Source organism: Ogataea parapolymorpha, chromosome V, assembly GCF_000187245.1.
Source record: "Ogataea parapolymorpha DL-1 chromosome V, whole genome shotgun sequence".
In the NCBI taxonomy this organism is placed as follows: domain Eukaryota; kingdom Fungi; phylum Ascomycota; class Pichiomycetes; order Pichiales; family Pichiaceae; genus Ogataea; species Ogataea parapolymorpha.
In genome coordinates this window covers 731033-746000 of record NC_027862.1, presented here as the reverse complement: position 1 = coordinate 746000, position 14968 = coordinate 731033, and the positions used below count along the sequence as shown (strand labels likewise).

General features: G+C 46.4%; 8 protein-coding genes across 8 annotated transcripts; 5 read left to right on the top strand and 3 right to left on the bottom strand.

The window, feature by feature from the left end:
* Positions 1 to 13: 13 nt before the first annotated feature.
* On the bottom strand, positions 14 to 805 carry HPODL_04184 (Nonsense-mediated decay protein 4; the record flags this gene model as incomplete). The annotated part of the gene is made up of 1 exon (XM_014078971.1): positions 14 to 805. The coding sequence occupies one exon, from the start codon at positions 803 to 805 to the stop codon at positions 14 to 16; it is 792 nt and encodes a 263-aa protein (XP_013934446.1).
* An 87-nt stretch (positions 806 to 892) lies between these two features.
* On the bottom strand, positions 893 to 1960 carry HPODL_04183 (Mitochondrial replication protein MTF1; the record flags this gene model as incomplete). Its single annotated transcript, XM_014078970.1, has 1 exon — positions 893 to 1960. One exon carries the CDS (start codon positions 1958 to 1960, stop codon positions 893 to 895), a length of 1068 nt encoding a protein of 355 aa, XP_013934445.1.
* Positions 1961 to 2028: 68 nt separating this feature from the next.
* HPODL_04182 (Transcription initiation factor TFIID subunit 7) lies at positions 2029 to 3324 on the top strand (the record flags this gene model as incomplete). Its single annotated transcript, XM_014078969.1, has 1 exon — positions 2029 to 3324. The coding sequence occupies one exon, from the start codon at positions 2029 to 2031 to the stop codon at positions 3322 to 3324; it is 1296 nt and encodes a 431-aa protein (XP_013934444.1).
* Positions 3325 to 3420: 96 nt separating this feature from the next.
* Positions 3421 to 3972, top strand: HPODL_05251 (uncharacterized protein; the record flags this gene model as incomplete). Its single annotated transcript, XM_014078968.1, has 1 exon — positions 3421 to 3972. The coding sequence occupies one exon, from the start codon at positions 3421 to 3423 to the stop codon at positions 3970 to 3972; it is 552 nt and encodes a 183-aa protein (XP_013934443.1).
* Positions 3973 to 4104: 132 nt separating this feature from the next.
* HPODL_04181 (Vacuolar cation-transporting ATPase YPK9) lies at positions 4105 to 8253 on the top strand (the record flags this gene model as incomplete). Its single annotated transcript, XM_014078967.1, has 1 exon — positions 4105 to 8253. One exon carries the CDS (start codon positions 4105 to 4107, stop codon positions 8251 to 8253), a length of 4149 nt encoding a protein of 1382 aa, XP_013934442.1.
* A 261-nt stretch (positions 8254 to 8514) lies between these two features.
* On the top strand, positions 8515 to 8985 carry HPODL_04180 (Mitochondrial outer membrane protein involved in membrane fission, required for localization of Dnm1; the record flags this gene model as incomplete). The annotated part of the gene is made up of 1 exon (XM_014078966.1): positions 8515 to 8985. One exon carries the CDS (start codon positions 8515 to 8517, stop codon positions 8983 to 8985), a length of 471 nt encoding a protein of 156 aa, XP_013934441.1.
* Positions 8986 to 9032: 47 nt separating this feature from the next.
* On the bottom strand, positions 9033 to 13625 carry HPODL_04179 (Metal resistance protein YCF1; the record flags this gene model as incomplete). Its single annotated transcript, XM_014078965.1, has 1 exon — positions 9033 to 13625. One exon carries the CDS (start codon positions 13623 to 13625, stop codon positions 9033 to 9035), a length of 4593 nt encoding a protein of 1530 aa, XP_013934440.1.
* A 190-nt stretch (positions 13626 to 13815) lies between these two features.
* Positions 13816 to 14967, top strand: HPODL_04178 (hst4p; the record flags this gene model as incomplete). Its single annotated transcript, XM_014078964.1, has 1 exon — positions 13816 to 14967. One exon carries the CDS (start codon positions 13816 to 13818, stop codon positions 14965 to 14967), a length of 1152 nt encoding a protein of 383 aa, XP_013934439.1.
* Position 14968: the final 1 nt, after the last annotated feature.

The following is a 14968-nucleotide window of genomic DNA, read 5'->3' as shown; positions in this document are numbered from 1 at the left end:
TAACATATTAGAGCTATGGTTTCCATAACTTGCCAGATCCTCTGGGAGCAAACGTGATTTTTCTGTAATCCTGTGTTTTCACCATACCCGGCTCCTCGTTCGCTGCTTTTGGTACGTCGATGGAGGTTGGCTGTTCCAGAAACGCTTGCATCTGGTTCATGCTCAGCACTTTGAACCCGAAACACCGGAGCCATGTAGTAGTGACAGGGTCCTCGCAAACGACCACCCAATCGATTTTTGACTTAGATTTCCGCTTCTTATTTTCGACGTACTGTTTTTGAATGCACGAGCGGATCAGGTACCTAAGTCGTGGAGGGACCTTGGCCTTTTCATGCTGATCGGTATTTTTTGTAATTTCCTCCTGCTGTTCGAATGCGGTGTTCAACGAGCGCATAGCCTTGTTTCGAGGCTCTTGATATAATCCATAGCCGCTAGCCACTGCCGGTATTTCTTCTACCAGGGGCGTCCGTTGTCTGTAGCTTGAAGCTTTTTTCCAGTCTGGGCCTGCTTCTTCGGGAGATTCCAGCAGAAACTGCGCAATACGCGGATTTTGGGTATCGGCAGGGTCTTCGGATATTGCTGCGTCAATCACACGAATGCTCTCCCTGGCATTTCGGGCAACAACAGGATTGATCGAGCGTTTGAGGAAGTCTAGTTCTCTCAGTGTATAGTTAGGAACAAAGACAGTCAAAGAGTACTCTGTCTGCCACTTATTGAGTCTCGAAATTCCTCCAAACACCAAAGAGCTTGGATCCACAATGATATGGTGCCGTATTTGGTTGGTTAGCTTGTCATTGCTTGACATTCCACATTAAGTCGAGCAACCGATGCAAAACCGTTGAAAATTTTGTATATGCACAGCCGTGAGATTTATTATGTAGTCTATAGTCAGTTAATTATGATCCTTGTCGGCCTCCATGTAAAGTTCAAGGTCGGTGATTGGCTTGAAGGGCCAGCGGAAGTATAAATTGGAAATATTAACAAGTTCCTCTATCGGGAGGTCACAGATTCTGCAATCGAGAACCGACGCAGGAAGTACCTGTTTGAAGTACTCGTCTGCTCCCGGCCCGAGGAAATGCAGGTTTTGGATCACCTTGTAGCTCGGCAACATGAAGAGCTTGTGTAGAACCAGCGTGAACTCGGACATGTGCTCAATTGAGTATTTTTCGTGGTTCGATTGGAACTCAACCAACATCAGGTCTTCATGTTGGGGCACCTTAGGCAGCTTGATAGCGTCAGGGAATTCGGGCATGCACCTAGTGACGCTTTTCTGCTTTTCGAAGTTGCTGTATGCAATAACGTTCACGTCGTTGAAGGCGGTTGCAACCACAGAATTGGTTTGTCTGAACCTCGAACCCATGATTCCAAGGTATTTCAGGGCATCTGCTGGACGCAGCCAGAAAAGTGACTTCACTTTTTGGTATTTGTACCAAGCGAGACACATTTGGTTGAAGTAGAGCATGCTTCTCACTTTTGACTTGTCAGTGGTGGTGATGTAGGAGCCGGTGATGAGCAGAGTTTGGTTCACTTTCTCTGCCGGGTTCCTGTCAAGCACAACTTTTCCACTATTGATGAGTTCTTCGGAATTATAGTGTCTAAGAGACCGTGGATCCTCTTCAAAAAGATAAAAGTTACGGCACAAGGGATCCATGTCCTGGAGTCTTTTCCAAAACTTGTGCGTTGTTGCACTGTTAGGGATAAGGAGATGAAAGCGTGGACGGAGATAATGATGTAGATCGTAAACGAAGCTGTTGAAACCGGTGTTGTAGTCAACTATGTGCAATTTTTCGGATGGGTTTTCGTACTGGTTTTTCAGATCAAGCTTCTCGAAAATCTGGTGGTTGACCTCCTGCGAAAAGGGGATTTTGGCGCTATTTCGACCAAAGTATGGACTCTCATACGCCTGTTTGAATGTCTCAATCGAGCTCACAAACTGGGCTCTGGTTATCACTTTGGACATGGAGCTGGGTCTAAAATGTAGTTTGATTTTTTATTTTTTTTATTTTTTTTTGTTTTCATTATCTACCCATGCCTAAACTGAAAATAAAATTAAGCAACAAGGACGACGAAAAGCCAAAGATCAAGCTCAGGACATCTTCCGGAACAGATGAGTCGCTTCCCACGCTCAAGTTGAGCACGACGAAAAAAGTGCCCACAATTAGGGTCAAGCCTACTAGAATGCCCGGTGACGGGTATGACTCGGAAGACCCCGACAGAGAAGACGACCCATTGATCGAAGAGGGTATCATTTTGAGAATGATACCAGATGAGTCACTGGATTATCTGCGCAGATGTGTAGAGGACGGAGATATGAGTGGGATCACGATCAAGTGGAAGGACAAGAGACGGGCAATTTTGCGAATAAATGGAATGTTGTACGGAGGCAAGCTTGTCGAGTTGCCGACTGTGGTGGAAGTCCACAAGTCTGTGGACAAAAAGAACATATTCAAGACGATCGACGTGTGCCAGATGCTGTTGATCGTGAAGCGCCTCGAGTCCGAAAAAGATATCAAGGACATAGACGTTGACATGGAGCATGGCGAGTCGTATCCGGACGGAATCACGCCGCCGCTGGAGAACGCAAAGCAGCGTTTTAAGAGGCGTTACCAACAGAAAATCATGCAGAGCATCGAAGACAGGGTCCAGCAACTTCTGGACCTGGACGACGAAGCCGAGTCTAGCACATACACATTTATTGATCCATCGGAAGAGGCCAGCAGCTACTCCACTCCCGAGCCTGTTGCGTTCAAGAAAAAGAAACAGAAAGAACCAGAAGCCAAGAGAGAGAACGAGCTGGACAGACTGATGGAGGCGGACGACAACGAGGACGAGCTGGACTTGGAGCTGGAGGCCGCATTCGAGGACGCACCACGGGACGAGGAGGAGGAAGAGATTATTGAGGGTGCTTCTGCCGATGAGGAACGCGAGTCTTCCGACGATGACGATGATGATGATGACGATGACGAAGAAGAGGATGAGGAAGAACACACACGTCCTGTTGGAGAAGAGATGAACGAGACACAGCAACACAACGCCATTTTGCGTGAGGAGATCAGTGAACTGGAAAGCACGATCGAGCAGAAGTCCCGCGACCTGGCGAAGGCCAATAACCCTATCATGCGGAACCGTATTACTGACGTTATTGGAAGACTCAAGCAGGAACTTGAGTTGAAACGCATGCAAATACAGGAGCAAGAGAGTACGAACGATCAAAATAAGGACGAAGACGACGAAGACGATCAAGAAGATCAGGAGGATAACGAGGAAGCAGGCGAGAACGAGGAGGCGGAAGATAACGATGACGACCTAGCAGATTTATTCTGAAGCTGTTTCACTGCTGTGTCGAAAATTATTCTGTCTCTAAAATAGTGTAATTAGCAAAATAATTAAATTACCTGACTCACAATCAAATAAACAATCATGATGGTTCAGTCTCAAAATATAGACCTGGGAGGCCCAGGCCTGGCTAAAACGAAAAAGGGTGCCCGCAAGAAACCAGCAGATGCATTTATCCCGCCACGAGGAGTGCTTCCTGACGGAACTGCTGTGGATTTTGGCCACTCAGATAAAAACAAGTCCAAACAACAACCAACACAGAAAAAGTCTCAATCAGATAAGGCGTCCAAAGGACTCAAACAGAACGCAGTCGTGGAATCGACCACAAACAATTTAAAGAACTTGTTGCTGGACTCGTCACAATCGCTGCCCGATGGCCAGAAACCAGATTTCGGCGGGCGTACGAAGAAGAAGACCCGCGATAACCACAAGCAGCTGTCCACTACATCCAATAGAAACTCAGGTGTTACGAATTTGCCATCTAGTGCCGACTCGTACCTGAAAAAATCCCCCCATTCCCAATCTTCGACGTCGATGTCCTCCCTTTCCTCCTCCACCCCGGTATATGCAGGCTCGTCCTTCCATAGTGCGCCTTCGACCGTCTCTCTTCCCAAACCCTCTTTCCTCAAGAAATGATCTTTACGCATGTACGCTAATCATGAAAAGGACTTATGCAGTAGCCATCCATCTTGGATGTTTCAGACCTGCGCTGACGTAAACACATGTCGTTTTTAATATTTATTTTGTCGCTAGGGGTTAAAAATCTTTATGCCTTCGCACAAAGACTCCTTTTCCTCGCTTTCGACCAGGCGGCGTGAGGCCTCACGAAATCGCGAATCCGTGTCGCTTGCATCCCGCCAGTTCCATGTGGATGAGAACGAGACCGAGATGTTCTCTGGAGCAGCGTCGCACGTGATTCCCTCATCGATCTCTTCATTCCATCATAATCTACCGCAGCCGTTTCCCTCGCCGGCTATTTCCAGTGTCGCCCTACAAGACGATTTTGGCGAGCTGGAGAATTTCTCGTTGCACCGTGTGGACTCAAATGCGAGCACCGTTGAATTCCAGGAGCGGGCCAAGTTCAAGTTCTTCACTACACAGCAGATCGAAGAGGCCAAGGGGGCTTCGTCCCAGCTGCACAATCCAGAAGGAATGCTGGTTGATTATGATACCAATTGGAACACCTACGACGATGAATTACATCACAGAAGTATGTCCGTGCAGTACCCGGCTGTCTCCATCCATAGCAATACCGAACTGGCTTCTATTCCAATAACCAGCTACGGATCGATGCACACGAGCGAGGAGGAACTATTTCCGGAGGAGTATCCGGACGAGGACGGCGATCTTTCTTCAGAGCATGACGAGTGGGATTCCAAGTCTGGAGTTTGGGCGGATGTCAAACACCACGATAAACTGTTTGGGGCCAAATTTCCAGCTAAAAACACGAGCCAGCGATTCTACCTTGCGGAGGAAGACCTTGTGATTGGAATCGCAGGCTACTCCAACTCGTACTTGAAGCTAGCAGCATATTATCTATTTATCATTCTGACCTTAGGACTCGGGTATCTGGGGCTTCGCTGGTTTCCAAGATACCGCATTCAAATGATGGGAAATGCCACTCCGCTGGCCAAGGCGCAGTGGGTCGTTGTGGAGGATGAATTTGGTGTGCTGGACATCATCAATGTGAATAGACACTGGTACAACCGCTCGCTGTCATCCTTTCTCACAAAGTCCAAGTTTGACGACAAAGACGATTACGATCTGGACAACACTGACCCTCTGGTTCCAATTCTGATTTCGTTTGAGTATAGATATATGAAATTCTTCTACGATCCGCTGGAAGACATCTACAAGCTGGCAAATAGCTGGATCGACCCAAAATGGTGCCATTTTCCAGAGAGCAAGACAGGCTTGTCCGAAGACCTGTACCAAAGCAGGTCCCTCATTTTTGGCGAAAACCTCATCGACATCAAGGACAAGTCGGTATTCCAGCTGCTGACCGACGAGATTCTTCATCCATTCTATGTGTTTCAGGCATTTTCGATTTTGCTATGGCTTGCTGACAGTTACTACTACTACGCATTCTGTATTTTCATTATATCCGTCTTTTCCATCGCAGAGTCGCTTATTGAAACAAAGACAACCATCACGCGCATGCGTGCTATTTCGAGGTTTGAGTGCGACGTGCGAGTTTGGAGAAGTGGCTTCTGGAAGGAGATCAACTCTAAAGAACTGGTGCCAGGAGACGTTTACGAGGTTTCCGATGCGTCTCTTCATTACTTCCCCTGTGACGCAATTTTACTTTCGGGTGACTGCATCGTGAACGAGTCCATGCTGACAGGCGAGTCGGTTCCTGTGTCCAAGTTGCCAATTTCGCCAGAGACAGCCGCAGATCTGAGAAGTGAGTTTGCCAGCACCAAGTTCTCTCCTCAGTTAGCCAAGTCTTTTCTGTATTCGGGAACGAAGATCGTCAGATGCCGTTACGCCAGCAACGGAGACGAGCCAGCAATGGCCCTTGTTGTGAGAACTGGTTTCAACACCACTAAGGGCTCATTGGTGAGGTCAATGCTCTTCCCCAAACCAAGCGACTTCAAGTTTTACCGGGACTCCTTCAAGTATATTGGTGTCATGACGGTTATTGCATTGATTGGTTTTGTGGTTTCTGCTATCAACTTCGTCAAGCTCGGGCTGGGGTGGAAAACAATCACTTTGCGCGCATTGGATCTCATCACAATCGTTGTTCCGCCTGCATTACCAGCAACATTAACAATCGGTACCAGCTTTGCACTTTCGCGATTACGGCATAAAAGCGTGTTTTGCATTGCGCCTACACGGATAAACGTTGGAGGAAAGCTGGACGTCATGTGCTTTGACAAGACTGGAACGTTGACGGAGGAAGGTTTGGACTTGATGGGAGTTCGCGTTTCAGAGCCGATCCGCGACCGCAAAGAGCGCCATTTCACCGACCTATATGCACATGTGGACCAGCTATTTGGTGCTGCAGCTAGTCCCCAGGCCTACGAGCTGTTCCTGACGATGCTTACTTGTCAATCTTTGAAAAAGGTGGAAGACGAAATTGTTGGAGATCCTTTAGATGCAAAGACATTTGAGTTCACAAATTGGGACATGATCGAGAATTCTGTGGACGACGAAGTCTTGAACGATTTTGTTGCCAGACACAAATTCAGCGGCAACGTTTCGCCTGTTCTTTTCCGCCCTAAGAACAAGCTCCAAAATAATACATTATTTGTGAAATTGCGCGAGTTTGAATTTGTGTCGCAACTAAGACGGATGTCGTCAATATGTCAGTCGCTAAACAATCCAGCTCTGTTCAATGTTTTCGTGAAAGGTGCACCTGAAGTGATAGAGGACTTGTGTTTCCCAGAGACAATTCCAGCTAATTATCGAGAATTACTTCATGAATACACCCACAATGGCTACCGTGTGATTGCTTGTGCTACCAAGACTATGAAAAAGCCAAACGCAGCCAACTTGACCGATCTGGAGTTTCTGAATGAGCTTCCACGTGAAAAGTGCGAGTCGGAGCTGGAATTCATCGGCTTTTTGATTTTCGAAAACCGTCTGAAGAGTTCCACCAAAAGCTCTTTAAAACACCTTAAAGATGCCGAGCTGCGCACCATCATGTGCACGGGGGACAACGTTCTCACTGCTGTCAGCGTCTCTCGAGAGTGCGGCTTGGTCGACCCGGGCTGCAAAGTCTACATTCCTTCCTTTGAAGAGTACGAGGACAATCAGAGGATCCCGATTGTCTGGACTGAGGTCGACGACCCGGATTCTCAACTGGATCCCGTCAGTCTGATACCGCTGGATATCAACCGCACAGACGATTACTGCATAGCCGTTACAGGAGATGTGTTCAAGTATATTCTGACTGAATTGAGCGATCATGAACAGCTGATTGAGAAGATGTTGATGAAGGGCGCCGTTTTTGCCAGAATGTCTCCTGATGAGAAGCATGAGCTTGTTGATCGGCTCAAATCGTTGGACTATACCGTGGGCTTCTGTGGAGACGGGGCTAATGATTGCGGAGCACTAAAGGCGGCAGATGTTGGAATCTCGTTGAGCGAAGCAGAAGCGTCTGTGGCAGCTCCATTCACGTCGAGAATATTTGAGATCTCGTGTGTTTTGGACGTCATCAAAGAAGGCCGGGCCTCTTTAGTGACGAGTTTCTCATGTTTCCAATTCATGTCCTTGTACTCGGCCATCCAGTTCATTACGGTCACCATATTGTATAAGGAGGGCACCAACCTTGGAGATTTCCAGTTCTTGTATATCGACATGTTCCTGATCATCCCCCTTGCTGTGTTCATGGCCTGGAGCAAGCCTTTTGACAAGCTGTGTGCAAAACGGCCTACTGCAAACCTGATGTCGCCTAAAATACTGATTCCCTTGCTCGGAAACATCTGCGTTTTACTCAGTTTCCAGTTTTCTATATGGAGATCGCTGAAGAAAGCCGACGACGGCTGGTATATGCCTCCTGTTCCCGGTGACGACGATCAGGTCCAATGCTCTGACAACACAGTACTGTTTCTTTTTGCGAACTTCCAGTACATCATGGTTGCAATGCTGCTGACAGTCGGTCCTCCGTACAGAGAGTCCGCTGCTAAAAATTACCCCTTCATGACTACAGTTTTCACCACTTCGATCCTGTCTGCTGCACTGATGTATCTTGATAACACCAGTTGGTTTGGAGATCTGATGGACATCACCTGGACACCCGAAAGCCTCAAGATAAGTCTGTTAGTGGCTGCTTGTGCCAACTACCTAATATTACTCGGTGCCAACAAATATTTATTTGGTCGCCTGTCAAAGCTCTACAAGCGCATGTTTGGCCATCGCACAAGCAAGAAACGGTTCAAGAACCTTCGAAAAGAGTTCAAAGTGCTATGTTGATTTCACCGAATAAATAAATAAATAAATGAGTCTCACCATTTCCGTCCTAGGTGCTTCTGAACGCAATTCTTGTACATCTCGAATTCCTTCAGGCAAATATCTTTGTTGATGTTCTCGTAATTACGGAGCACACATTGGCCATATTGTGCAGATTCGGCTGAGCATTGTACCGTGGCAGCCATTAGTTTGGTCAGCTGGGACGTTGGTTTCTTTGACATGCGGAGTGATTTTTAAAAAAAATAAAACCAATTTAATTTTAGCATGAAGAAACTAAATTATCTCCCCGCCCTCGGGGATTTGAATACGCCGTTGCCAGAAGAACAACTGGCTGTGCTTGAACGCGAGGTGGAAGATCAGAGGCCAGAGCCAACTGCTCAATCATTATTCAACTTGGGCTGGGCCCTCATAAAATCTAATAGCAAGCAAGATAACAGGGAGGGCGTCAATATACTCACGGAACTGTTCAAGAATGTGCCCGCAAGACGTCGCGAGTGTCTATACTACCTGGCAGCAGGCTGCTACAAAATTGGAGAGCTCAAAGAGAGCAAAAGATACATCGATGCGCTTATTCTCCACGAGCCAGACAACCTGCAAGCCGTGAATCTAAAAAAGGAGATCGAAAGTGAAATTTCCAAAGACGGCCTGATCGGGTTTGCCGTTCTGGGTGGTCTGACTGCTCTTGGAGTTGGCATAGCCAGTGCCCTGATTAAAACACAATCGAGGAAGAAATAACCACGTTATTCTGAGCCTTTATATATCTATAAGAATTCTTTCCCTAATCATTCCACCAGACCACCTTCTTTGCAAAGCGAGTAGAACAAACTGTCCTTTTTCTTGAGCAGGTTTTGGGGAGTGTCGAACTCCGCCACCTCGCCCTTTTCCAGGACAATGATCCGGTCGCTGTCAATGATGGTGTTCAGACGGTGAGCAATGGTCAAAATGGTGCGTTCTTTGAATGCCGAACGGATGGTCTCCTGAACAATGGCGTCGGTCTGGTAATCCACATTTGCAGTGGCCTCGTCCAAAATCAAAACCTTGGACTCCTTTTTGACCAGAGCTCTGGCAAGACACATCAATTGTCTTTGACCAGCAGACAAATTGGATCCGCCCTCGTTGATCCGAACTAGCAGTGGGTCCATTTTGATATCCTCCTTATTCGTCGACTCCTCATACATCACCATCACATGGTCTTTGAGATGAGAGAGTTCCAAGGCTTGCCAAATCTCGTCGTCTGAGTACTGTTCGATAGGATCGATATTGGCCCTCAGAGTACCCTCAAAAATCTGAGAATCCTGTGGAATAATTGACAGCTTGGAACGGAGGTCAAACAGGCCAATCTCGCTTGTGTTTAGGTCGTCGATTTCAATGTGTCCCTCGAATGCCTCGATGATACGGAATATCGCCAGCGTCAGCGACGATTTACCGGCTCCTGTACGGCCAACAATACCTATTTTCTCCTTTTCCTTGATGGCAAGGTTGATGTTCTTGAGAACAAGGTCAAGGTCCGGTCTGTATCTGGTGCTGTAGTTCTTAAAGTTGATGGTACCTTTGGATGGCCAATGACTAGGCGGCCTCTTATTTTCAATGATGGCAGGAGCTTCTGGCTCCAACGCAGCGTATTCAAGCACTCTTTCGACGGAAACGATGTTAGTTTCGATTTCCACGGTCATTCTGACAATCCAGTTGAGCGACTGCGTGGTCTGCAAGGCATACGAAATGGACAAACCCACAAGACCAGGAGTAACACGGCCAGATCTGAGAGTCGCGACAAGCAAACTCGAGGCACCAAGAATAATCAACGAACCCAAAAACTCCAATCTGACAGCAAGCCATCTGTTGGCACTAACAGAAGGATGGTACGCGCTCATATTCACGTCCATCTTCTGCTGGTTCATGTACATGAACCGCTCTAGTTGGTCATAGGCTCTAACTGTAGCCACTCCACTGAGTGTTTCCTGGAAGTGAGCAAAAATTGGAGATTTCGAAACCGAATCCAGTCTACGCAGCTCTCTCGACGTGGCTAAGTAGTAGAGCTGGTAGAATCTGTAGAGAACAGCCAAAGGAACCACTAAAAACACAAATTGCCAGGTGGAGTAGATGATCACCAGCATGGTGAAGGTGACCTTGATACTGTTGGTGAAGAACATGGCAAACACCCTTGCAAGTTGCTCGTCGATCTTGTATATATCTGGAGAGAACCTGTTCAAAATTCTTCCAATTGGAGTGGTTTCGAAAAACTGCATAGGAGCTCTAAGAACTCCGTCCAGCATGATCTGGTGCAAATACTTGGATCCCTGAATCGACACTGCAAGCCACTGCACCAGTGTCTGACATAACAGGAAAAAAGTACTGGCGACACAGAGCCCAAAGTAGGTTCCCAGATACTTCCAAGGCTGCGGATTGTAGCCCAGTCTAGTGTTGATGTCAGACCAGTGTTTCAACCAGATATTAGCAAGAACAGAGGCACCCATTGAAAGGATCACTGTGACGAGGAAGAAAATGACGTTTTTCACACCACACGCTTTGGCATAAGCACGATAAATGGCCGTCTTGACTTTACCCTGTTCATGCTTCTCCTCTCTGCCAGTCAGGGTCTCGTTTTTACGCGAGACGACTGCTTTGAAATCTTCAAGCTCTGCTTTTGGAAGATCTTTAGATGCACACTTCTTAATATCCTCATCTAACTCACTGGAAACAGATTGAGTATCCTCTGAGCTCTCTTTATCGATCACGGTTTCGGAGACATCTTCAGAAACTTCGTCGTCCTTCTTTTTAGCACCAGAGTCGTTGATCACGTTGTAAAGCTCAGACTTTTGAGCAGAAATAATGTCGTCGTAATGGCCACTTTCCGTTATTTTTCCGTTTTGAAGCAAGCTGATGTGGTCTGAGAACTTGAGCACGTTCAAATTGTTCGTAGCAAGAATACGACACTTGGTGCTTAAAAGGCCGTCTGGACCAAGAACGTTGTTAATCAGATGCTTTCCGACATGCTCGTCAACGGCACTGAGAATATCGTCCAACAAATACAAGTCCGCTCTGGCATAGACGGCTCTAGCCAGTGAAAGTCTGGCTTTTTGTCCTCCAGACAAACTAATACCCTTTTCACCCACCTGGGTTGCATCTCCGTCCGTAAGAACGTTTAAGTCGTGCGTCAGGGCACAGGCTTTGATTGTTTTATCATAGAAGTCTGGATCGTACTTGCAACCAAACAGAATATTTTCCTTAATGGTTCCATTCATAATCCATGCGGTTTGCGGAACGTACGCAACGGATCCGCGAACAATCACGGTTCCTGTTGGCTTGTGCAAGTCTCCCAGCAAGGATTGCAACAACGCAGTCTTACCTGCACCAACACGGCCAATTATACAGTTGAGCTGACCTTTCTTTGCCGTGAAATTAATGTTTTCCAGAGCAGCCTTATAAGGGTCCTTGGACCACAGGAAATCTGCGTTTACAATGTTCACGACGTCTTGGCCAATTTCTGTGGGTGCTGGCAATCTTGTCACCGTAGAAGTGTCCAGTTCGTCACTTTCGAGGAAGCCAGTAATTCTGGAGATGGCCACTTGAGCCTCAATGATGTTACCAATGGTCCATGGAAGCACAGCAAGAGGAAAGCCGAGCAAGTTGAACAAAGAAAGAGCAGTGAAAACAATGTCCGTGCTCAAAGGAACTCCCTTGTAGGCAACGATGAATAGGGCAAAGGTAGAAGTACTCACCAAATACGGCGTGGTGTTGAAGATGAACTGACTGCATGCCTGGAAAATACCGATTTTTCTCAAATTGGACAATTCCTTGTTGTTTCTAACATACATCAGTTTTTTCTTGTATGGGATTTCCCAGGCGTAAAGCTTGAGCGACTTGATGTTATTGAGCATCTCAGAAATAAGTCCGGTTCTCTCGTCTTTCACTTTCATCTGAGTTTTCTGCAATTTCTTCTGTTGCCCAAAGACCCAGGTGTTCATAGGAACAGAAATACAGAGGAACAAAACTCCCAGCCACATGGCGTTTCCGAGCAAGTTGTAGAGCGAAATCAAACACAAAATGATCTGGAAAGGTCCAGACCAGATAACGTTCAAGTTTTGACAAAGATCCTGCAATCTTTGGGTATCCACAGACATCAGGTTAACAATGTCTCCCGAGGACTTTTTCTGTTTGGCTTCAATGGAAAGCACAAGCGACTTTTTATAGATCAGAGAGGTGAGCGAGGACTTGACCTTAATACCGGTGTCGAAAACGCGGGTAAAGTATTGATGCAACGAGGCGGTTTGCAAAACCGAAAGTATGAACATAGAGGCCACAATCATGAATCCCTTAGTCAAAGGGATTGTAGGGTCTTCGTGGTATTCATTGACAAATCTAATCAGCTGCTTTAGCAATTGTGGCTGAATAAAGGCACAACAGTCCTGGACGACTTTGAACAACGCAGCCACCAAAAACGGACCACCAAATGACTTTGCCAACGCAATCGCCAGACTTGGCTTTTTAGACCGGAGTTGCTTTGCCCAATGAGATTCAAGTACTCCAGAAAGATGGTCACTTTTCAGGAAGGAAGGCAGAGCAGGGAGGTCAAACTGTGTCAAATATTTAATGGAGCCTTTTTGCATCAACGGAGTCAACCAGGTGAACGTCACCTTGCCGAAGATGTTGGCGGAATCGTAAAGATTCTCAGTCTGGGTGGGGTCAACTGGGGCTTTTGGTGCAAAATAAATTTCGATCACCAAAAGTATCAAGTTGTTGACCGTACTGAGAACGGTGATTGGAAGTCTCGAAGATTTGTCATTTCTCAGGCCAAGATTGACAATTTTCAAGAAGCCGATGAACAGGTACAATAGCCAGTATATTATGAGTGCGGCCTCTGACACAAACGTCTTGAAATTCTCAATATATGAAAGAGCGAATGCAACACCCAAAGCGATAAAATTCAACCCCGAAGACAAAACTAGCACGTCGGACAATGGTGAAGGAGACATTCTAACGGCTAAGGTTGCCAGTGTCAGCTGAAACACTATTTGAACGGCAATCAAAGACAGCTTGAGCACAAACCACCACTCTACTTTGGAATTGACATTTCTAGTTTTCCTGAGCTTATGCACTTGAACGAGTCCTCCGATGACGAAAACAAGCGAAACCAGCGACGCGAAAACACCGCTCACCAAGCACGGCGATGGGTCTTGTAAGTCCGAGGAAAACTTGTAGCCTTCGCCATCGTAACAACCACACCTAGATCCGGTTGAGTTGTTAAGCCCAATAGCATTATTAAAACCAGAACTGGTTAAGTCCATGACCAATTGCTCCCAGAAAGTAGAGACCCTCTGAAGATCATATATGGCCGACGGTTCATAGAAATGGCCGTTGATATGGTATTCAGACATGTTGAAACGTCGTTGTGCAGAGTCTCAACAACAAGGAATCTAATTCTATCAATTCTAAAATTATCTGACTAAGCTTTTTTTTTCATCGATAACAAGTAATAATCGTATTTCCGAGGGCGCCACGGCCACTATGGCTGATGAATTAATCAAATCTGGAAATTGATAAAAAAAATAAAACGAACAAGACATCATGACTATTCTCACAACGGATAGTTTATACGTCAAAAAAGAAGAACCTGGTCTACCGCTGGACGCGATACGTGTTAAGGAAGAAGAGAAATTTCATGATCTAAGTCGAAAAACCTCGCCAACTCCCAGAGTCACGAAACGGAGACGATCCAGGTATAGGCCCTTGAATGGTACAGTTCTCGACATTTCCAACATTCCCTTACAGCCGAAAACCCTTAATGATTGTCTCCAGCTTGAGGATGTTGGGTTTTTGTGTCGGAGCCTCGAAACATCGAAGAAAATAGTTGCTATTACCGGAGCGGGCATCTCGGTCGGGTCTGGTATTCCTGATTTTCGATCCGCCAACGGCCTGTTCCAAGGATTTGCCTCCAAGACGAATGGTTCGGGGAAGAACCTTTTTGACTACAACGTTTTCCGCTCGCCAGAATCGCTCAAAGAATTCGAAAAGATGATTCGTAAATTATACACATTGTCTGTTGAATGTGAACCTTCGCCTTTTCATCGGTTGCTTGACAAAATTTCGCAAGAGGGTCGTCTTCTTAGACTTTACACACAAAACATAGATTGCCTGGACACACAGCTTCCCCATCTCGAGACGAGGGTCCCGTTGAACTTTGAGAAACCATATCCAAAGACAATACAACTACACGGAAATATCAAGCTTTTAAATTGCTCCAAATGTCATCACGTGAAAGAATTAGATGAGTCCTATTTTAACGAAAACAGCATGCTGATCCGTAATTGTCCGGAGTGCGAGGAGCTAAACGCTGTGCGCGCAGTTGCTGGACGCAGGGCTCAGTCAGGAGGGGTCCTAAGACCGCGTATTGTGTTGTATAATGAATTCCATCCTGACGGAGAGATAATTGGCAACATCACCGAGTCAGACTTGAAAAACCGTCCTGACTGTCTTCTCGTTGTGGGGACAACGCTAAAGATTCCAGGAGTGCGAAGACTGGTGAAGGAAATGGCCAAAGTGGTGCATTCGAAAAACGGAAGCGTCATATGGATCAATATCGAGGAGCCCACGCAATCGATTGTCGACTATGTTGAGCATTTTGACCTTATAGTGACTGGCAGCTGTCAAGATATCCCTGTTCTTTTGGATGCCTTCCAGGACTTGAAACCCAAAAAAAAGCAAAGTAAGAAAACTTAGA